Source organism: Anarhichas minor, unplaced genomic scaffold (genome assembly GCF_050575085.1).
Source record: "Anarhichas minor isolate MPS153535 unplaced genomic scaffold, ASM5057508v1 ptg000057l, whole genome shotgun sequence".
NCBI classification, from domain to species: Eukaryota; Metazoa; Chordata; class Actinopteri; order Perciformes; family Anarhichadidae; genus Anarhichas; species Anarhichas minor.
In genome coordinates, this window is record NW_027466503.1 from 32,871 (window position 1) to 56,548 (window position 23,678).

Consider the following 23,678-nt stretch of genomic DNA (forward strand, 5'->3'; position numbering starts at 1 on the left):
TATTCACCCTTTTAAACTTTTTTAAATTGTATATTATTGTTAAATTATTTATTTATCTGTTTATTTATCTTATCTTTTAATTTATTTATCTATTTTAACTTTCCCCTGGTGGAGACACACCCTTTGTCCTCCCCTCTCCCCACAGGCAGACGAGGCCCACTCTTTTATCCAACGGCGGACGTGGGATGGGGGTATTAGGCATAATTGTACACATTATCTCACTTTTATGCACTTTTTAAGCACTTATGTATTTATTTATGTTTTTATAGTTTTAGAGGTGTGTGTGTGTGTGTGTGTGTGTGTATATACATTTATTATATGTTAATTTATCCTTTTTCTTTTTTTAAAAAGCACTTATTTATCTATTTATCCTTTTAAAGTTTTAGAGGTGGTGTTTGTGTATATACACTTTATATGTTAATTTATCTTTTTATATAAAATTAATTAATTTACACATTTTATTTATATATTCACTGGGGATTTGTTGTGTATGATTGTGGTTTTTATTCCTTTGTCCCCATGTTTGCCCGTTTTTTAATTCCCCTTCCCCTTTTAACATTTCCTCTCTGCCGGTTCCGCTGTTGGTTGCTCTACTGCCGGGCTGTTTTTAATAAAATTGTCTTGATTGTTTTTTATTTTTTAGGTGTTTTATTAAAGCCTTTTTAAAGGACAGCCCCCTTGTGCCAGTGCCCCTCGTGGCCCTCTTAGGAGGGCCACGCTCCTTACCTAACCTAACCTAACCCTAACCCTAACCCTAACCCTGATGCACTGGTGCAGGTGGACAGTTTCCCTGGGGCCCAAATACACCATATGAAGGGAATTCTTGATAAATTGGACCCTTGCCCCACTGTCCGGATGGTTTTGCTCTCGATTGGCTTGAACAACTGCCTGAGAGGGAATTTGTTTAAAACTATTAAAAAACAATTCCACCAATTGATGGCAGTGGCGGGCAGGGCTTTTCCCCAGGCGAAAATCTGTGTACCACTGATCCAGTTCTCATCACAGCTCCCGCCACAGGCAAAACACCTAATAGCGCAAACAAACATCTTCTTGGAAGAATCTTTTAGCGTGTTGGAGGGTGTGGAGGAACAATTCTTTAGGGTACGGTCGGATCACCCAGAGTACTGGACAAAGAGGACGGCCCTAGAGATTTTAGACTGTTGGATGGGACAAACAGAACACTTTTTCACATAAAAAAATAAATGTACTTACCTGCAAAATATATAAAAAAATACTCACCTTCGGGGAAACATAAAACAAACCTGATCTCAGGACCGGAGTTTGGGGTGGGGTGATCCACAGATAGACGCTGGAATTTAAAATTAAAATACTGTCCAGCGTTCTAAAAACAAAGTGGAACACACAAAAAAACAAGGGAGTCACCGATTGGGAGTTAGTAGAGGAAACAGGACAAACCTTGTGTGCCCGTGCTCTCTGCCTGCCTTCTTGGTAGGCAGAAACCTATTTTCCCTTTTACCTAACCCTAACCCTAAACCCTAACCCTAACCCTAACCCTAACCCTTTTAGATGTGGGGTGTGTGTGTGTGTATATTTATACTATATGTTTATTTATCCTTTTTTATATTTGTTATATATTCTAGTTATTTATATCTTTTTTATGCTTATTTACATATTTATTAAGGAAACACTGTGTGCGGCTTTGCTTTTATACCTTTATCCCCTTGTTTGGCCGTTTTATGAATTTTATAGGAACCCACACCGGGGGACGGACCTTGGAGACCCTGGAGTTTCTTTTAATGGTCGACTCCCATTGCCTGCCTTGCCTCTGCTCTGATGTCTTTTTAATCCTTTTACACATTTTTAACTGATTCTTTTAGAAGGTTGTTTGCTATGGGGGATTTTTAAGCATATTTATGCTGTTTTAAAAGAACACCTGACATCTTTTTAGATAAATATTCCCCTTGTGCCCGTGCCCCCCGTGACCTCCATCAGGTGGTCACGTTTTTACCTAAACCTAACCCTAACCCTAGTAGTTAAAAGAGATCTAATGTTAACGTTACTCACTTAAATGAATCTTTGCCGATATCCAACCAGCTCTGTCATCACAGTGTGTGCAGACGTTCGCTCTGTACCGCAGCGCCCGGAGCTCCCCCCCCCCCCAATCAGCCGGTGTTACGTTCCTGCAGCTGGACTGCACACACTACGTTACACACACTTCCATTAAAATATTGAGCCACTGTTTTTGTAATATAATCAACGCCAACAACTCACCGGTAGTGTTGGAATGTCCTCCTCTGAGACATCCATCTTCTTCTGCAGCCAGCAGCGAAAAGGGCAGTTTGACGGTTGCAACTTGAAACATTTGAAATAGCTCAACCGTGATTGGTCAACGCAGTCCACTGTACCCGCTTTACCGGGTCTCAGGACTATACACAATTTATATTTATGTTTATTTGGAAAGCAATAATTTGATTTCAAGTCCATTTTCAGATGACTTATTAATACATTAAATATTTGTCTCATAATTACAGTTAGCTAACATTAGTCTGATTGTAATTATAGTTAGCTAATGTAAATCTGATTGTGATTGTAGTTAGCTTACGTTAGTTTGAGTATGATCAGTCAAGTTTATGTCAACCAGCTCTTTATCTGAACCTCACTTCCTGTGAAGACTGAAATTTATTTTGAAAAAACAGCATGATGTCATGAGTGGAGACGTCCCTGACTCGTCCCATGCCAGAGGAAAACCTCTCAGTGTGAAGTGAAGGGCCGCTGAGACTTCAGGTCTGAACCTGAACCTGGACCCCGTTACAGAGCCCCGTGTGGACTGTTTTCAGTCTTCAAAAAGACACAGCAGAGTAGAGATTCATCATCAGGTTTTATCTTCAGCTACTTTCTGAAAACACAAGTGTACATTTAACTTGTACACTAACATGAAAAAGTACACAGAGGACTTCAATACTACAACATACAAAACATATTAAAGACAAAGTACACAACATCAGTTCAGTTCAACTCACTGCCATTGAAATAGGGTCACGACTCTTCCTTTGACTCCAGAGAGCAGCCGATAGTTCCACACTTGAACCAGTTGACGTACTCGTGTCCTCGTTAACTGATCTCTCTCACAGTTTAGTTGATGTTTATCGTAAGATAGTAGCTAACGTTAGTTTGAGTATGATTGTAGTTTGCTAACGTTAGTTTGAGTATGATTGCAGTTAGTTAACGTTAGTTTGATGTAGTTTGCTAACGTTAGTTTGAAATCTTGTATTATTATAAACGTTATTACATCAGTTATTACATCAGTTATTACACATTAAATAAGTATTAATGACACGTGATGAGATCTGTCCCTCCTGAACCATGTGACTGTCTCAATGACACATCTTCTACCTTCATCAATGAAGAGTCAAAGTCATCATCAGTTCAAAGTGAAGCTGGAACCAGAGTGTTTTCACAAAGTAAATGATTGACTGACTTATTGATCGACTGATCTGATGGTTTCAGGTTTTGTTTGTCTTTAGTTTTTTGGGACCATTTTATATCTAAACGTACTAAATTATAAACTTTAATTGATTCATGGAGCTCAATGGATTTTCTACAGTAACACTTTAATCATCAGTCTTTTGTCCTTTACAGGCTTCCGTCTCACTCCGGATCTCAGTACATGAGGTCGGCCGCCCCCCCGCTCAGGTCCGGGTCTTTGTTCTCCTGGAAGGGGAACTGGATTCCAGCAAGTCGGATCAGCAAGAAGTTAAGTCCGTGGAGGAGGAAGACGAGGAAGAAGAGCCAGAAGGACCGGTCGTAGCGTTCAGTGTATGTGTGGAAAACGAAGTTCTCCTCGTTGAAGTTGGAGATCCGATTGGACAGATGATGAAGTTTCACCTCCGACGCAAAAAGAATCATCACCAGACAGCTGCACAGCCCTGCAGCACAAACAGGAAGTAATTTAATTAAAGCTTCTTTATTGGATCGTACCGAATAATATAGGAGTATGAATGTTATTATTGTACTAGAATAAATGTCATTATTGTAGTAGAATAAATGTCATTGTACTAGAATAAATGTTATTATTGTACTAGAATAAATGTTATTATTGCAGTAGAATAGATGTCATTATTGTACTAGAATACATGTTATTATTGTAGTAGAATAGATGTCATTATTGTACTAGAATACATTTTATTATTGTACTAGAATAAATGTTATTGCGATTATGGATCATATTTGTGCTCTAAATTTCCTGCTCACTTCTGTCTGATTCGAGTCTAACATTGCTCACAGAGTCGTCATTGTAATGCTGTGTTCACACCAAACGCGGCGCGAATTATTCGCGCGAGTAGATTACATACAAAGTCTATGCACAGACGCGATGAGACTGGCGTGGCGCGAATTTGCGATTCGCGTCCATCGCCAAATCGCCCCAAATGCGTGAGTTGAAATTTTTCAACTTCGCCGAAATATTCGCGTTACGCCCCGGCGCGATAGCCTATCAGCGTTGAGTTGCTCCCCCTGTCATCACTGACTTCCTGCCGTTGTTGAATCAGGAAATAAATACTGTAGCCGTCTGTGTTCACCCAGAGCGCTACAATACCTCATATCAATAGAGACCGGACCAAACTATGTGTATAAATGTGTGTGTGTAAATCATATGGTACAAACAATGAATAGGCGCTGCCGTATTTACGTCTACATGACGTTAGTCTGAGTGTTGGTGGAGCTGCTACAATGTTAGCTTAGCCTAGCACCGATCCATCCGCTCCATTGAGAAGACAAGTAGCCTACAAATCGGCATCATTACGTAGTTATTTCGGAGTCCCTTTTTGTCGGTTTATTGCCGTTAAATCACAGCCAAATCAGTTTATTTTGTGTTCATACAGCTGTAGTAAACAGCAACCTGTGGCTTGCTAGACACAGTGAATACAGCTCGATAAAATCCACGAAGCTCCTCTGAACAATATTATGAACCCAGACATGACGGCGTTTAGTTTCCCGGGATATCTGTGACTTCCACAACAAGTACTAAGCAGAAATAGAGGTTATTTTTTCCATGGTTAATGGCGGACAGTTGAACGGCTTTCAGGGCGATTGTGTACATTTGCGCGAATGTACACAAATGGTCCCCGGCGAGACCTGCGGCGAGATTGACGCGAATATGCGGCGCGATGAATTCGCGGCATAAGAGAGTTCAAACTGCAAATGAAGGAAAAGAGATATCAAGGTCTAAAATCGAGACGATTGTCCACTCATTAGAGGAGGTCTTGAGGAGATATGTTGAAAGGTTCCTTATTCAGAGGATATTAGAGAGGTTTAAACATTAGTAAGTGAGGCTCAGGTTGTTCCTCAGATAAAATAATGGCTGTAAATATAGATGGGGGGGCCGCTGATTCAGATCTCTTGCCTCGGACCCTGTTTCTCTAATCGCAGCTCGTATCAGACAGCTCACACTGTCTTCTAATAGAACGTGATTTAAATCACTTCCTGAACCTCCCAGCACTGCGTCATAGCCTCCTACACCAGAGACGTTCCACCAGTTTAGTTTTTACTCATTGTTTGATGTGTACTTCTGTGTACATCAGGTCGTAAACTAAAGTACTGGACACATGAACACGAGTCTGTTGTTGAGGGCGACGGTAGCTAAGTGGAGAACAGGGCCGTCTTTCAATCAGAGGATCGGCAGTTCGATCCCCGGCTCTAGCTCCACTAGTCGCATGTTGATGTGTCCTTGAGCAAGACACTTAACCCCAAAAATTGCTCCCGTAGCTGTGCCTACAGTGTGATAGAATCTGAATTGTAAGTCGCTTTGGATAAAAGCATCTGCTAAATGACTGTAATGTAATGTAGTTGTAGTATTACTATCAGTGACCGATGATATGATGATGATGATGTTTCTCACAGCTGATGAAGGTCCACAGGTAAAGTCCCATGGGGCCTTGCAGCGTCTCGTACGGACGGCCGAAGGCGTTGAAGAAGAAGAAGCCAGTGACCATGGAGGAGAAGAGGATGACGACACCACAGAAGAAGATGACGGACACGTGGAGGACTACTGGGATGACGCTCAGCAGGTCTGGGAAGACTGGGAGAGAAAAACAGCTGATTGATATGAATCTCTGAATAAATAATGTGGACTTTTCTTCTTCTGCTGCTTTATTAACGTAGAAAGACATGCTGCCGTCTCTCTGCCCAGGTGCATGCTGGTCCTCCACCTGCTAACAGTGTAAAAGCCTGAGGGGTCTGTAGGGCTGGCCAGGAATATACCTGTATATATATACATACATATATGTATACAATATATATATATACATATCATATCTAAACTGAGTGTGCACGAATATAATATATCAATGTGTTGCAGCAATGTGTGCAATGTGTTCAATGTGTTTATTTATATTTACTACTTCTACTGCATTACATCACAGAGGGAAATATGGTCCATTTTCTGCACTACATTTACCCTCCCACACACACACACTGTCATGGTCTTGTGGTTTTGTTTAGTTGGTTTCCTGTCTCATCACCTGTGTATTTAAACCCATTATTAATTCCCCGTCAGACATCCTTCTGCACCCGTGTCTCTCTGTTTGGGTTCATCCCATCACTAGTTCTGATGCATCATGTGTTCATACAACAAGAACAGAGCAGCATTGTTTGTCAGTTCGGATCCAGTCAGGCAGAAACCTGGTTAGTGAAGGCTGGCTGCTCTCATTAACTGGGACCATTAAACACTCTGGGCTCTGCTCTGTGGTCTCTGATCTGTGCTCTGTGGTTTGTAGTCTCTGGTCTGTAGTCTGTGGTTTGTAGTTTGTAGTCTATGGTGTCTGATCTCTGGTCCAGAGCCCCGGCGTCGGCCATCAGACCTCTAGAGCTTGTCCAGAAAGCTGCAGCTCATCTGGTGTTCAATCGCCCCAAGTTCTCCCACACAACTTCCCTTCTCCATTCTCTACACTGGCTACCTGTAAGAGCTCGCATCCAGTTTAAGACTCTGGTGCTAGCCTACAGGGCAGTGAAAGGAACAGCTCCTTCCTATCTCCAGGCCATGGTCAAGCCCTACACCCCCGCCCGACCACTTCGCTCTGCTGCCTCGGGTGATTGGTTGCCCCGTCGCTCAGAGGTCCCTACGGCCGATCAACCTGTCCTGTCCTGACGTCAGGACAGCAGAGTCGCTGCCCATCTTTCGCTGCAGGCTGAAAACTCACCTCTTCAAGAAGTACTACCCTGAGCCTTCCACTCAGCACTTATTGTATTAGTTTGTGGCACTTATTGCATTTGTTTGTTTCTGTACTGTTCTTTGGCTGTGGTTTATGCTCTTAGATGCTTGTTTAAAAGGAGATGCACTTATGACTTCTGGTGACTAGCAGTTCTCTTGAATACCTATGTTGAATACACTTATTGTAAATCGCTTTGGATAAAAGCGTCTACTAAATGACTGTAATGTAATGTAATGTAGTCTGTAATCTGTAGTTTGTGGTCTGTGGTCTGTAGTATGTGGTTTGTATGTGCTCTCTGTAGTCTGTGGTTTGTGGTCTGTAGTTTGTAGTCTGTAGTCTGTGCTCTGCGGTCTCAGAAAACTGGTCCAGAGAAGCAAAACAGGAAGTATAAAGTCATAGAAAAGTACCTCAAACTCTGAATAATTCAGAGTAAACGTGTGAATTATTAATGAGCAGCAGAGATCAGCTGTTGATCATTTACAACCACTGACTCTATCTTGTGATGTCATCGATGACCTCGTGTTCATGATGTCAGAGCAAGTCGGACACAAATCTACCCAGCATGCATTGTGATCGCCAGTGATCGATTCTGCGCAGGACTAGCTCATCTCAAACGTGCATATTGTCCCTTGGTCCCTTGGTATATATATGTGTATATATTAATATACTCACAGGAGAAGCGGGACGTCCTCCCTCCTAACCCGCACTGCTTCACCCTCTCTCCGGTGAACAGACCGTAGTTCAGCTCTCCTAAGAACTTGTCCAGTTCGGGTCCCGTAGCGTTCACCAGCTCGGCCCCAGTCCGGCACAGCACGGCCCCGGTGATCCACAGAGGGAGCCCGGTGGCCACCGCGGCCGTGAGGATGCACGAAAAACCGAGGACACCGGAGACCGAGAACACGAGCTGCTTCTGTCGGCTCGGCATGACGGGGGGAGGAGTCGGGGGGGAGGAGTCGAGGAGGAGGTGATGAGGAGGAGGAGGAAGAGGAGGAGGAGGAAGAGGAAGCGGAGGAGGAGGAAGTAGAGGAGAGCCATCATAACAACATTCAGTCTGAACTACAGACTCCAAGAGCTCAGTGTTCAGGTGTGAGGAATTTAAGTTTTAAAGCGCTCCTAATTATGGATATTATGTGATACAGTATATTTACTTGTAGGAGTCTGGTCATTTCATGCATTAAGTGTCTGTGAGGGGGGGGTTGAGGAATGTGTTGGAAGCGGGGGGTTGGAAAGTGGCTGGGTGAGGTGTGAAGTTTAGGACAATGGGTCAAGGGCCAAGGAGGGGCTTGTTGGACTTCAGCCAATCAATGAGCTGATCGATGAGCTGAGAAATGTAACTTTGGAGGGACAAAGGGTCTTCGAATTGCAGGAGAGATTCAGACCTCCTCCGCAGCATGGGGGAGACTCAACTGTCTGTCGTGTGGCCCGGACGGGACCTCACTTTCATTTTATATATCAGTTTGTTTTGTTATTAATAGTGTGATTCGGTTTGTAACTGTTTGTATCTGTTTTATGCTTCTTGGATAATAAATCCATTTGATTTTGACTTAAACCTGCTGTTGTGTTTTGAAGGCGATTGAGAGCACGTGGCTGCAGGAGGGGGGGGGGGGGGGGGGGGGGGGGGGGTGATTTCTCTGTGTCCAAAAGATGTGGACCTAACAAAGGTCACCATGGCAACCAGTAGCAGATGGATTTCACAGAGGGGGGGGATGTGTGTGTGAGTGTGAGTGAGTGAGTGTGTGTGAGGGTGTGTGTGTGGGACGTGTATGTGTGTATTTGTGTGGGATGTTTGTGAGTGTATGTGTGTGTGTATGTGTGTATGTGTGTGGGATGTTTGTGTGTGTGCGTGTATGTGTGTGTGTAATACACTGACCTGGTTACACAGATTTCCGGTGACAGCTCTTTCAAAATAAAACGTTGGGATTCAACAGAACTTTATTGTTTTGTTATTTCTGACACTGAGTGCAAACTTTACTTCAAGTATTTTTACTACTAAGTACTACTAAGTACTACTCCACTGCCGCCCCTCCCCCTCGTAGACCAGACATGATGACGTAAGGCTCCTCTGACACGTCACACGTAGGAGTGGAGTGAGCGAGGCTCCGTGTGTCCAGACCAGAAGAGTCCAGACCAGTTCAGACAGAGACAGGAGAGTCCAGAAGAGTCCAGACCAGAAGAGTCCAGACCAGTTCAGACAGAGACACAAGAGTCCAGCTGAAGCATGAGGTCAGTCTATTGATTTATTACTAATCAGTCCACCAATATCAGATCTATAATGTGTTTCTATCATTCAGGTTTAGTTGAGCTGTTTCTCTGTACATTAAAGTTAATATAACGTATCATAACTCATTATAACTAATTATAATGTATTATAACGTATTGTACCGTATTATAACTCATAACGTATTATAAGTCATTATAACTAATAACTCATTATAATGTATTGTAACTCATTATAATTCATTATAATGTATTATAACGTATTATAACTCATTATAACTAATAACTCATTAGAATGTATTGTAACTCATTATAATTCATTATAACGTATTATAACGTATTATAACTCATAACTCATTATAACGTATTATAACTAGTGCTGGGCAACGATTAAAATATTTAATCGCGATTAATCGCATTGTTATGGCAAAGTTCAATAATGAATTCAAAAGTAGTGTATTGCGCACTTTTATTTTAAAAGTACTGCTATATGAACAAAAGGGCAATGACATTTGGTTCACGAGATGCAGGTAGCATGTTTTATACTTAATGTGAATATAATTCATACTTTGTTGGCATCTTATTCTGAAAACCGGATATTCGTCTGAAGAAACCGGATGTTGTCTCACGTTAATCTTTCCGCTAACTTTCAAAGTCCTTCTCTCGCTCCCGGTCTGTGCCGTTTAAATGCGTTTACCGTGAATTTCAGCATATAAGTGCACTAACATGTAAGTGTCTGCTGAGTGGACCACAGAGATCTGAGTGTCTGCTGACTTTACCGCAGCGATGTCCAGTAGTCTCCAGGGAGAGCAACAGCTGGTGCAGCTTCTCTCTTTATTTCTGCACCCCCCCTCGACCAGAAGCGGAAGTCGCCTTTTCTCTACGGCAACCCTGAAGGGACATCATATCTACAATACAAAACGATAAACATGAGACAGTCTGTTACAATAATAATAAATAAAAAATACTTACCTGTTTTTTTTTGTTGTTTTTTAATTATTATTATTATTATTATTCTTTTTCCCATCTCAAAAGGCTCAAGGACATACACACACACGTTCACACACACACACACACACACACACACACACACACACACACACACACACACACACACACATACATACACAACTGACTATAGGACGTTTGCTGGCTTTTATCCCACTGTTATTGTCATCCTCTTGTTATGTATATGTATTGTCTGTTGTCTTTCAATAAAAAAAAAAAAATTTTTTTTAATAAATTATAATAAATTTTAAAAATGCGTTAACGCGCGATAAAATAATTGTCAGCGTTAATTAATGAATGCGTTAACGCGAAATTAACGCGTTAACTTGCCCAGCACTAATTATAACGTATTATAACGTATTATAACTCATAACGTATTGTACCGTATTATAACTAATAACATATTGTAACTCATTATAATTCATTATAACGTATTATAAGTCATAACGTATTATAAGTCATTATAACGTATTATAAGTCATTATAACTCATAACTTATAACTCATTATTATTATTATTATTAATATTAATAATAATAATTATTATTATTATTATTATGAATAATAATAATTTTTATTTTTATTATAACTATTATTGTTAATAATAATACTTATTAATAATAATCATAATACAAATAATTAATAATAATTACAATTAATAATATTAATAATAGCTTATTGATCAGGGTGTTGGTGGTGCTCCTCCTCCCTCTGGTCCTCGATGCTCAGATGTTCGGTTCCCTGAAGTCTCCTCACTTCCCTGACTCGTACCCCAGAGAGACGGTTCTCCGGTGGAACCTCAGCGTTCCTGGCGGGTTCCAGATCAAACTGTCCTTCAGCCACTTTGACCTGGAGCCGTCCTACCTGTGTGAGTACGACTACATCAAGGTGAGACCGCACGGCATCATGGGTAGGATCTATACTGCACTCCTTCAATACACAAACCAAATGAGTGTGAGAATATATAACACTATAATACTATATATATCATATAATACATAATACTCTATATCATATATTAGATAATACTCTGTATCATATATTAGATAATACTCTGTATCATATATTAGATAATACTCTATATCATATATTAGATAATACTCTATATCATATATTAGATAATACTCTGTATCATATAATACTCTCTATCATATATTACAGAATACTCTGTATCATATATTATAGAATACTCTGTATCATATATTATAGAATACTCTGTATCATATATTATAGAACACTCTGTATCATATATTATAGAACACTCTGTATCATATATTATAGAATACTCTATATCATACAAACATGTGCTGCCACCTACAAACACACACACACACACACACACACATCTACACAAACACAAACACACACACACATTTTCATATTCACATGATGTCACTCTGCACCATGGCAACTTTTTCCTCGACAACAAGCAGCTGCAACACACAGAGAGCAGCCTTCCCACGATGCACTGCTGTGTGTGTTTGACCTGCTGTTCATTGACTTTCAATGTAAACATCAAATAAACATGTGAACCTCTTCAGTTACTGATGATCATAAGTTATCAATAATTATAACAATAATATTATTTGTATTGTTATTGGTAGTATTGTAAATTGGGATGATAATTATTATAAAGAATTCGTTTTTTAAAGATAATTAGAGGTGAAGTCTCTCCAGCAATGAATATCAGAAGAGACGTTTCTCCCAGAGAGACATTTCAATAAATTATTATATATAATCCACAAATGATTTTAACAAGAAAGTCTCAGTTTGTTGTAGTTTCATATATGTTACCTCTGTGGGTGGAGCAGACCTCTGTTAGCTAACCTAGCGCTGTTAGCTAACCCAGCTCTGCTAGCTAACCTAGCTCTGTTAGCTAACCCAGCTCTTCTAGCTAACCTAGCTCTGCTCCACATCTCACCTGATGCGTTTCAACTGTTGTGTCCAGGTGGAGGCGGAGGGGGAGGAGCTTGCGTTGTTCTGTGGGCGGGAGCAGACGGACACGGAGGCGGTTCCGGCTCAGCGGATCATCACTTCCCCCAGAAACTCCCTGAGCCTCCTCTTCTCCTCCGACTTCTCCAACGAGGAGCGCTACTCCGGCTTTGTGGCTCACTACAGCGCTGTGGGTGAGCAGCATAGAACCGGGGTTACAACGGAGTGTGAGCAGCATAGAACCGGGGTTACAAAGGAGTCTGAGCAGCATAGAACCGGGGTTACAACGGAGTGTGAGCAGCATAGAACAGGGATTACAGCGGAGTGTGAGCAGCATAGAACAGGGGTTACAACGGAGTGTGAGCAGCATAGAACCGGGGTTACAAAGGAGACTGAGCAGCATAGAACCGGGGTTACAACGGAGTGTGAGCAGCATAGAACCGGGGTTACAAAGGAGTGTGAGCAGCATAGAACCGGGGTTACAACGGAGTGTGAGCAGCATAGAACCGGGGTTACAAAGGAGACTGAGCAGCATAGAACCGGGGTTACAACGGAGTGTGAGCAGCATAGAACCGGGGTTACAAAGGAGTGTGAGCAGCATAGAACAGGGGTTACAGCGGAGTGTGAGCAGCATAGAACAGGGGTTACAACGGAGTGTGCGCAGCATAGAACCGGGGTTACAAAGGAGACTGAGCAGCATAGAACCGGGGTTACAATGGAGTGTGAGCAGCATAGAATCGGGGTTACAACGGAGTGTGAGCAGCATAGAACCGGGGTTACAACGGAGAGTGAGCAGCTGAGTCTCGTCTCTGGTCCCACAGTGTTTATGACTCACATTATCTACAGATAAGATGAGCCAATGAGACGAGACGTCAACATTAAACATGTCTTTTTGTCTCCGTCTCCTCAGATGTGGACGAGTGCAGCGAGCGGACTGACGAAGTCCTCCTCTGTGATCACCTCTGTCACAACTACATCGGGGGGTACTACTGCTCCTGTCGACACGGTTACCTGCTGCACTCTGACAACCGCACCTGTAGAGGTGAGGCTGCAGGTGATGAGGAGACAGAAGTCTGTCCTCGTCCCTCCAGGTCTCTGAACCATTCACTTCTTACCTGGTAGATTACAATTCCTAACTGATGCTGAACAGAGGTAAAGCTCCGCCTGCTGACCAATCAGAGCTCGGCTCACGGATCGTTAGATAACAATATATAAATATAAAGATTTAAAGTCATAATCCAGATTAATAGAAACGGGCAGCTTTTCAGACATAAAGAGCTTGAGGTGAATTCCAGCAGCTGAACCAGATCACTGAGCCTCTTTGTGAACTCTGGGGTTTATTCAGGTTCATTCAGGTTCAGGTCTGGAGAAATACCTTTCAATTAGAACTGATGTTCAACTATTCAAACTAAACATTTACCTGAAAAATACATTTATTTCCTGAATGTAATGATATAATGCTCATTGACCTTAATAAATAGTTTTTATTCCTTTAACTTGAACATAAAAAAGTAATATGATACTTTTCTAATTATACAACGGTATTATAACATTTACAAAGTAGACATGTGAACGGACTAAAAGTAAAAAGTCTTGTGTGTGTATGTGTGTGTGTGTGTGTGTGTGTGTGTAACTCTGACCTCTGTCTGACTGATAGCAGCTGCTGATTGGTGCTAAATATTTACATGTTTCTGTGTGGAGGAGTCTCTCTCTCTCTCACAACCCCAATTAACTGGTGAGAACTGTGTCCCTGAAGGAAGCCAGAGTCAGGAACACACTCACACACACACACACATACACACAAACACTCCCATTATCAATTTTCAATTCAGTTAATTGTATTTGTATACCCCAATATGATAAATCACACATATTCCTCAGACAGCTTTAAATCTGAATATGAGACTTGCTCAGTTCTTAGATCCTCACATCAGAAAATAGAGAGCAAATCAGATCAATAGATGTGAACAGCATTACAACATAGTAAATAATATGATATGAATGAGATATAATGAGACATATGAAATATATAATGACAGTAGTAACAGCAGTGGTAGCACTAATAATAACATAATAATAACAAAATAATTATGACTAATAATAATAACAGCACCAGTGGATATAATAGAATAATAATGATAATAAAGGCGTTAACAGGAACAGAAATGAGAATAATGATAACAATAATATTTACAATTATAATGTATCAAAGGGTTTGAGGTAAAACTACAATCCATGGAAACCTGTGAGGAGAGAAAACACAAAGACTCTTTAAAGAGCATTAATGAGACATGAATTCATAGAGAAGGAGAGAGAGAAGAGGAGAGAGGAGCTCAGTGGATCCTAGGAAGTCCTCTGTTCTATAAACCTGAGCCAGCCCTAACTATAAACCTGAACCAGCCCTAACTATAAACCTGAACCAGTCCTAACTATAAACCTGAACCAGCCCTAACTATAGACCTGAGCCAGCCCTAACTATAGACCTGAGCCAGCCCTAACTATAAATCTGAGCCAGCCCTAACTATAAACCTGAACCAGCCCTAACTATAAACCTGAGTCAGCCCTAACTATAAACCTGAGTCAGCCCTAACTATAAACCTGAGCCAGCCCTAACTATAAATCTACTTTCACATAACTTATGAAGCTGGTTGAAAACTCAAAGAGAAACTCTTGGTATCGGCACTGGAGAAGATTAAACAGGCTGCAATCTGCAACCTCACCACTAGATGACGCCAAATCCTACACACTGAAGCTTTAACTACTCTGTGTGTGTGTGTGTGTGTGTGTGTGTGTGTCAGTGGAGTGCAGTGACGGTGTATTCAGGGAACGCTCCGGTGTTCTGAGCAGCGTAGATTTCCCGTCTCCGTACCCAAAGAGCTCAGAGTGTTCGTACCGGATCGAAGTGGAGCCGGGCTTCAGGCTCCGCCTCCAGTTCGACCCCCGCTTCGACGTAGAAGACCACCCTGATGTCAGCTGCCCCTACGACCACGTCAAGGTGAGGACAGCACATACACTCCTGTACACACACACACATACCTGGTCTGTCAGCTGATCATCTGTCTCTCTGTGTGTCAGATCACAGCAGGAGGCAGTGACTTTGGTCCGTTCTGTGGAGGTCGACCTCCAGGTGAGATTCAGACTGACAGCAATGTCGTCACCGTCTTCTTCCACAGCGACAACTCAGGAGAGAACCTTGGCTGGAGGATCACATACACATCTACAGGTAGGTACACACTGTACACTACACACTATACACACCTACAGGTAGATACACACTGTACACTACACACACCTACACGTAGGTACACACTGTACACTACACACTATACACACCTACAGGTAGATATACACTGTACACTACACACTATACACACCTACAGGTAGATACACACTGTACACTACACACTATACACACCTACAGGTAGATACACACTGTACACTACACACTATACATACCTACAGGTAGATACACACTGTACACTACACACTATACACACCTACAGGTAGATACACAGTGTACACTACACACTATACACATCTACAGGTAGATACACACTATACATTAATACACACAGCAGTGAGTAGACGCTTAAAGTTCCTCAAAGGCTTTTATTTTGTCATGACAGGAAGTAAGTGTCGAGCACCTGAAACCCCGCCCAATGCCCTGCTGACTCCCGTCCAATCAGAATACTCCTTCAAAGACCACATCCTGATCACCTGTTCACCTGGATTCACACTGCTGAAGGTAGAACACACCTGCACTTATTGTGAAACACCACCAGGGTTATAATTATTGAATATATCTTTTTAATCTGCCGTTTTAGTTTTGAAGTCTATGTGAAAGTTACTACAAAAACTGATTTACTGTAAAAACTAAAGTACTGCTACTGTTACAGGCCAGTGGTGGATAATAAATAAGTACATTTACTCCAGTACTCTACTTTGGTTCAATCCAATTCATTTTATTCGCACAGCCTAAAATCACATGATAAACCTGAGCCAGCCCTAACGACAAACCTGAGCCAGCCCTAACGACAAACCTGAGCCAGCCCTAATTACAAACCTGAGCCAGCCCTAACTATAAACCTGAGCCAGCCCTAACTACAAACCTGAGCCAGCCCTAACTACAGTTGTGTGAAAAAGTATTTGCCCCCTTCCTGATTTCTTTGCATGTTTGTCACACTTAAATGTTTCAGATCATCAAACAAATTTAAATATTAGACAAAATGCAGTTTTTAAATGAAGGTTTTTATTATTAAGGGGGGGAAAAAATCCAAACCTACATGGCCCTGTGTGAAAAAGTGATTGCCCCCTAAACCTAATAACTGGTTGGGCCACCCTTAGCAGCAACAACTGCAATCAAGCGTTTGCGATAACTGGCAATGAGTCTTTTACAGCGCTGTAGAGGAATTTTGGCCCACTCATCTTTGCAGAATTGTTGTAATTCAGCCACATTGGAGGGTTTTCGAGCATGAACCGCCTTTTTAAGGTCATGCCACAGCATCTCCGTCGGATTCAGGTCGGGACTTTGACTAGGCCACTCCAAAGTCTTCATTTTGTTTTTCTTAAGCCATTCAGGCCAGCTCTAACTATAAACCTGAGCCAGCCCGAACCATAAACCTGAGCGAGCCCTGACTATAAACCTGAGCCAGCCCTAAATATAAACCTGAGCTAGCCCTACTTGACTAACTTGGGTGTTTGTGGAAGATTCATAGTTTACATACACAAACTGGGACTGATCTGATAAACAGGACTTAAACCAGTACATTGTTGTGTTGGTTCTGGGTACTTCTTCGACTACTACTGCTGCTGGCTTGTCCTGTTAACAGGAAGATGTTTCTTATCTTGTCCTGTGTCTTTGTCTCTTTGTGTCTCTGTGGTTCAGGATGGAGAGAATCTGGATCACTATCAGATGGACTGTCAGTCTGATGGATCGTGGAGTAGCAGTCCTCACTGTCAGAGTAAGAAATCATTCTGCAACATGTTAAACTTTAAGGGAAACATCTGTGTGATCAGATTCATTATTAAATCATTACTAACACTGACATGTTCTTTCACTCAGTGCTGAAGTCCTCTGACTTCTTTTATTTTAACAAGCTAAATTCTCTTTTTCCAACAACAAGAAGGCAGCATTAACACATATTCTATCACCGATACATTTCCTATATATTAGATCACCTATATGTGGATATCAGCTTCACACATGTAGCTGGATTCTGCACTCAATGTGATCAACTAACTAAAGCATCAGTAGTTATCAATGAAATATAGTGGTGGATCCCAAAGAGCTGACACGAGTCAACCAGTAACCAGTGACTGTACATGGTAACTGTACATGGTAACTGTACATGGTAACTGTATAAAGTTATTGGATATATAGTAACTGTATATATATAGTAACTGTACAGAGTACCTGTATAGTTATTATATACAGTGGGTACGGAAAGTATTCAGACCCCTTTAAATTTTTCACTCTTTGTTTCATTGCAGCCATTTGCTAAAATCAAAAAAGTTCATTTTATTTCTCATTAATGTACACTCAGCACCCCATCTTGACATTAAAAAACAGAAATGTAGAAATTTTTGCAAATTTATTAAAAAAGAAAAACTGAAATATCACATGGTCGTAAGTATTCAGACCCTTTGCTGTGACACTCATATTTAACTCACATGCTGTCCATTTCTTCTGATCCTCCTTGAGATGGTTCTACTCCTTCATTGGAGTCCAGCTGTGTTTAATTAAACTGATTGGACTTGATTAGGAAAGGCACACACCTGTCTATATAAGACCTTACAGCTCACAGTGCATGTCAGAGCAAATGAGAATCATGAGGTCGAAGGAACTGCCCAAGGAGCTCAGAGACAGAATTGTGGCAAGGCACAGATCTGGCCAAGGTTACAAAAGAATTTCTGCAGCACTCAAGGTTCCTAAGAGCACAGTGGCCTCCATAATCCTTAAATGGAAGAAGTTTGGGACGACCAGAACTCTTCCTAGACCTGGCCGTCCAGCCAAACTGAGCAATCGTGGAAGAAGAGCCTTGGTGAGAGAGGTAAAGAAGAACCCAAAGATCATTGTGGCTGAGCTCCTGAGATGCAGTAGGGAGATGGGAGAAAGTTCCACAAAGTCAACTATCACTGCAGCCCTCCACCAGTCGGGGCTTTATGGCAGAGTGGCCCGACGGAAGCCTCTCCTCAGTGCAAGACATATGAAAGCCCGCATAGAGTTTGCCAAAAAACACATGAAGGACTCCCAGACTATGAGAAATAAGATTCTCTGGTCTGATGAGACCAAGATTGAACTTTTTGGCGTTAATTCTAAGCGGTATGTGTGGAGAAAACCAGGCACTGCTCATCACCTGCCCAATACAATCCCAACAGTGAAACATGGTGGTGGCAGCATCATGCTATGGGGGTGTTTTTCAGCTGCAGGGACAGGACGACTGGTAGCAATTGAAGGAAAGATGAATGCGGCCAAGTACAGAGATATCCTGGAAGAAAACCTCTTCCAGAGTGCTCTGGACCTCAGACTGGGCCGAAGGTTCACCTTCCAACAAGACAATGACCCTAAGCACACAGCTAAAATAACAAAGGAGTGGCTTCGGAACAACTCTGTGACCATTCTTGACTGGCCCAGCCAGAGCCCTGACCTAAACCCAATTGAGCATCTCTGGAGAGACCTGAAAATGGCTGTCCACCAACGTTCACCATCCAACCTGACGGAACTGGAGAGGATCTGCAAGGAAGAATGGCAGAGGATCCCCAAATCCAGGTGTGAAAAACTTGTTGCATCATTCCCAAGAAGACTCATGGCTGTACTAGCTCAAAAGGGTGCTTCTACTCAATACTGAGCAAAGGGTCTGAATACTTATGACCATGTGATATTTCAGTTTTTCTTTTTTAATAAATTTGCAAAAATTTCTACATTTCTGTTTTTTAATGTCAAGATGGGGTGCTGAGTGTACATTAATGAGAAATAAAATGAACTTTTTTGATTTTAGCAAATGGCTGCAATGAAACAAAGAGTGAAAAATTTAAAGGGGTCTGAATACTTTCCGTACCCACTGTATATAGTAACTGTAGCACCAGACCTCAGATTAGGTTGAACTCAATGGTTTCCGTCTCTTTCTCTCTAGAAACACACTCTAGGAGGAGGTCTTTGTCCATCATCTTAACCAATCACAGTCGAGATTAGTCAGAGAGTGATTCTTATTGGCTGATAGCAAAACTGTAGGAACAGTTTATATGTTTGTCAGTAGTTTTAGATTATTTTCTAATAAAACAAATTAAAAAAAAGAATCTCCAGTCGTGTGTTTTTGTCAAACAATCTGTCGATCATAATAAAAATAATGATCATAATAATGATAACAATAATCAGATTTTAATACTGCCATGTTATCAGTGACATCACAGCAACACTCAGTCTTCTGATGATAAACTCTCAAGTTTGGATCAATGACATTTAGAGTTTGTGTTTCTACTTCTGTATGAATTCTGACAGGAAGTAGTCGTACCAGCAGAGCAGCTTTAAAACAGATCAACACGAAAGAGTCCTGTGATTTTAATATTATAGTTCATATCACATTAGAAATCATCTGCATAATGTATTAACATATGTAATGCTAAAATGAAAAATACTGTAAAAAAGGAGCAGAAAGGACTTCTAAAATATATAAATGTGAGATTCATATTGAAAAGAACTGTCTGAATTTGGATACATTATATTCAAAATATAGATATCATGTACATATAATATATGTGTCACCATGTTTCAGTTATTAAGGACAATAGTTCCATCAAGTCTGCTCATTCTACCATCTAAGAGCTGCTGGGTCTTGTTCATTTAGTATTCATCACGGTTCCTCTCTTTCACAGCGGTGGATTGTGGGAGTCCGAAGTTGGTCGCGATGGCCAACTTGGTGTTTGGAAGTAAAGACAACAGCACACAGTTTGGATCGAGTGTTCAGTACGTCTGCAGGGAGGACAGCTTCCAGCTCAACAACAGCAACAGTAAGACTATTATGACTGTATTACTCAAAGTACTGAGTATAACATAGAAATGTCATATAGTATGTCATAAAAAGTAATATTATAGTATGTCACAAAAAGTCATAGTACAATATGTCATAAAAAGTCATAGTGTTGTATGTCCAAACACGATATCTGTGTGTGTGCGGTAGGTCTCTACATCTGTGGGCCGAGTGGAGAATGGGTCAACTCGGAATCAGGAACAAGACTGCCGAGCTGTTTACCAGGTAACCTTCAATCTACCACATGACGTCATCTTCCTCATTGAAAGAGTGAATCCATTAGTTCATGATCGCTACTGAATATACATAGATATATAATATAAACATCGAACAGAAAGTTCGGAAATTAGTGTTTGGTAGATTATTTCTCTGTTGTAACAATGCTTCTTGGCAATAATTGTTATACCGTTGGAAAGCCTGTTTAGTTAGCTTTCAAACGGTGCCCCATTTGTAAGGAACATGCATTTGTGGGATGAGCAACAGAGCTGAGTATGTGGGTTGCGCCCATGAAAAATTTGCCAAATCTTCTCTGCCAAATAATCTACCAAACACTAATTTCCGAACTTTTGTCATGAGAAGTTTCTAGGGCAAGGTACTTAACAAAAACAGGCAAAAATCAAAGGTTCCCAGAAAAAGGTCACATTTTATTCTTCCATTTCTGGCAACTCAGGTAATTCTCGTTATCAAACTCAAGTCCAAAACAAACAAAAAGCGTCCAAGAGGAGGTAATGGTTCGTTCAACTGAACAGTATTAAAAAAAACTCAACTTAGTGTGTCCTCGGTTTCACCGGCCACCAGGTCATCTTCCTTTCAATCCTCCTCAGTCTGGCTCGGTACTTTTCTTTACGCCGTTCTCCAGTCCAGGTTAGTTCTTGGCTCTCCTTCCAGCCATGTGCTCTCCCTCCTCCTCTCCTCCTGCAGCTCTTAAGTCCTGCCTCAATCAGGTGGCTTCAACACTGTGGGTGACTGTGGCTAAGTGGATAGCAGGGCCGTCTTTCAATCAGAGTGGTAGGTTTGGCAGGGTGGTTCAATCCCAGGCTCCGGCTCTGCTAGTCGCATGTCGATGTGTCCTTGAGCAAGACACTTAACCCCAAAAATTGCTCCCGGTGTATAATGTGATAGACTCTGAATTGTAAGTCGCTTTAGATAAAAGCGTCTGCTAAATGACTGTAATGTAATGTAACACCCACACCTTGGTGAGGCCTTGGTGAGGCCTTCTGGGAGCTGTAGTTTGTGCTTGGGCAGCCATTTTGTGATGTGGCTGTTGATCATTAAAGGGAATGTAGCACCTGGCCCCTTCCCTTGTGATGCCACAATATATACATCTACTGAATACAGCTGACTGTTATTTTGATCCGTACTCACACTCTCACCTCATTACTCACGGCTGCTGCTAGATTTAGTCTTGACTCGCTCATAGTGTCACACTAACTGCAGCAACATCTGCAGATATTATTCCAAGTAAGTCCAAAACTACCTGTTTAGGTTTACGAGGTCCAAAACTACCTGTTTCGGTTTACCAAGTCCAAAACTACCTGTTTAGGTTTACCAGGTCCAAAACTACCTGTTTAGGTTTACCAGGTCCAAAACTACCTGTTTAGGTTTACTTGGTCCAAAACTACCTGTTTAGGTTCAGAAAAACATCATTGGTTGGGTTCAAAGAAGAATGTTAATCCTGGAAGTTATCTCAGGGGTTATAAAGCAGTTTGTGTCTGTCCAGCAGTATATTAAACAGTACATTAAACTACATTAAACAGTACACTAAACAGTACATTAAACTACATTAAACAGTACACTAAACAGTACATTAAACAGTACATTAAACTACATTAAACAGTACACTAAACAGTACATTAAACAGTACATTAATCTACACTAAACAGTACACTAAACAGTACATTAAACAGTCTGTGTCTCCGTGTGTCTTCCAGCCTGCGGCCAGCCATCCCGGTCCTTCCCCCCTCAGGTGAAGCGGATCGTGGGAGGTCTCCGGTCCGAGCCCGGCCTGTTCCCGTGGCAGGTTATGCTTAGTGTGGAGGATCTGTCCCGTGTCCCTGAGGACCGCTGGTTCGGTTCTGGGGCCCTGCTGTCCCAGTCCTGGGTCCTTACAGCGGCCCACGTCCTGAGGTCTCAGAGGAGGGACACCAGCGTCGTCCCTGTGGCCCCGGAACACGTCAAGGTCTTAACTTCTATATTTTAATTTAATATTAATTTTACATTTCCACTAATATTTTGATTACTTTTAATATTATTTAATATTGGAGGTTGAGATATTTACAACAACCTGGTCATTAAAGTTTGATATGATGTGTAAACATAAATATTAATGCTTCTTTCCAATTGGCTGGCTTTCCTACATAAGCCCGCCTTCTGTGACCATCTGACCAATCTGTATGCTGATTACATTATGTGGTCATGTGACCCAGTTTAACTATTGTAACCAGTTTAAATAGTAAAACCAGTATAACCAGTCCATGTGATTCAGGTGTTTCTGGGTCTCCATGACGCTGCAGACAAACGTCTGGCCACCAACCGTTCGGTGGAAAGAATCTTCCTCCACCCGAACTTCCAACCGGACAACTACAACAACGACATCGCTCTGCTGAGGCTGGAGGAGCAGGTGGAGTTCACCGAGTTCATCCGGCCTGTGTGTCTGCCTCCACCTAGAAACCAGGTACAAGTACTACTAGTACTACTACTACTGTATGATACCACGTCTGTGTGCCTCCACCTAGAAACCAGGTACAACTACTACTAGTACTACTAGTACTACTAGGGTAAGACTCTCCCCCTTCACCTCTCCCTCTCTCTCTGTTTCAGGACGACCCCCCCTCACCTCTCCCTAACTCTTTGGGTGTAGTTGCTGGGTGGGGGATCTCCAATCTCAACACCTCCTCCTCCAGTGACCCTGAGATGACGTCTGACCTCTTGCAGTACGTAAAGCTGCCGGTGGTCTCTCAGGACGAGTGTGAGGGGAGCTACGCCTCACGCTCCGTCAGCTACAACATCACCCACAACATGTTCTGCGCCGGTTTCTTGGAGGGCGGGAGAGACACCTGTCTGGGGGACAGCGGGGGGGCGTTTGTGATGGAGGACGGGGTCAGCAGGAGGTGGGTGGTGTTTGGGTTGGTGTCCTGGGGGGGGCCGGAGGACTGTGGGAGTCAGAGGGTCTACGGAGTCTACACCAGAGTGGCTAATTATGTGGAGTGGATCCAGAAGCACCTTCAGACTGCCCCTTGGTGGTGAGACGGGTGGAGAGACGAGTGGAGAGACAGGTGGTAAGACGGGTGGAGAGACGGGTAGAAAGACGGGTGGAGAGACGAGTG

The 23,678-nt window shown here is 42.0% G+C and overlaps 2 protein-coding genes across 2 annotated transcripts; one reads left to right on the forward strand and one right to left on the reverse strand.

Annotated features, from left to right (window-relative positions):
• Positions 1-3,621: 3,621 nt before the first annotated feature.
• Positions 3,622-8,109, reverse strand: clrn1 (clarin 1). Its single transcript, XM_076076405.1, has 3 exons — positions 7,842-8,109; positions 5,858-6,037; positions 3,622-3,887 (listed from the first exon to the last, which is right to left on the reverse strand). The coding sequence occupies exons 1-3, from the start codon at positions 8,092-8,094 to the stop codon at positions 3,622-3,624; spliced, it is 699 nt and encodes a 232-aa protein (XP_075932520.1). The 5' UTR covers positions 8,095-8,109.
• Positions 8,110-11,122: 3,013 nt separating this feature from the next.
• Positions 11,123-23,598, forward strand: masp1 (MBL associated serine protease 1). The gene is made up of 12 exons (XM_076076428.1): positions 11,123-11,281; positions 12,342-12,519; positions 13,236-13,367; positions 15,124-15,320; positions 15,401-15,548; positions 15,952-16,070; positions 17,211-17,286; positions 20,198-20,332; positions 20,503-20,577; positions 22,284-22,531; positions 22,838-23,026; positions 23,173-23,598. Exons 1-12 carry the CDS (start codon positions 11,123-11,125, stop codon positions 23,596-23,598), a joined length of 2,082 nt encoding a protein of 693 aa, XP_075932543.1.
• The last annotated feature ends 80 nt before the right edge of the window (positions 23,599-23,678 follow it).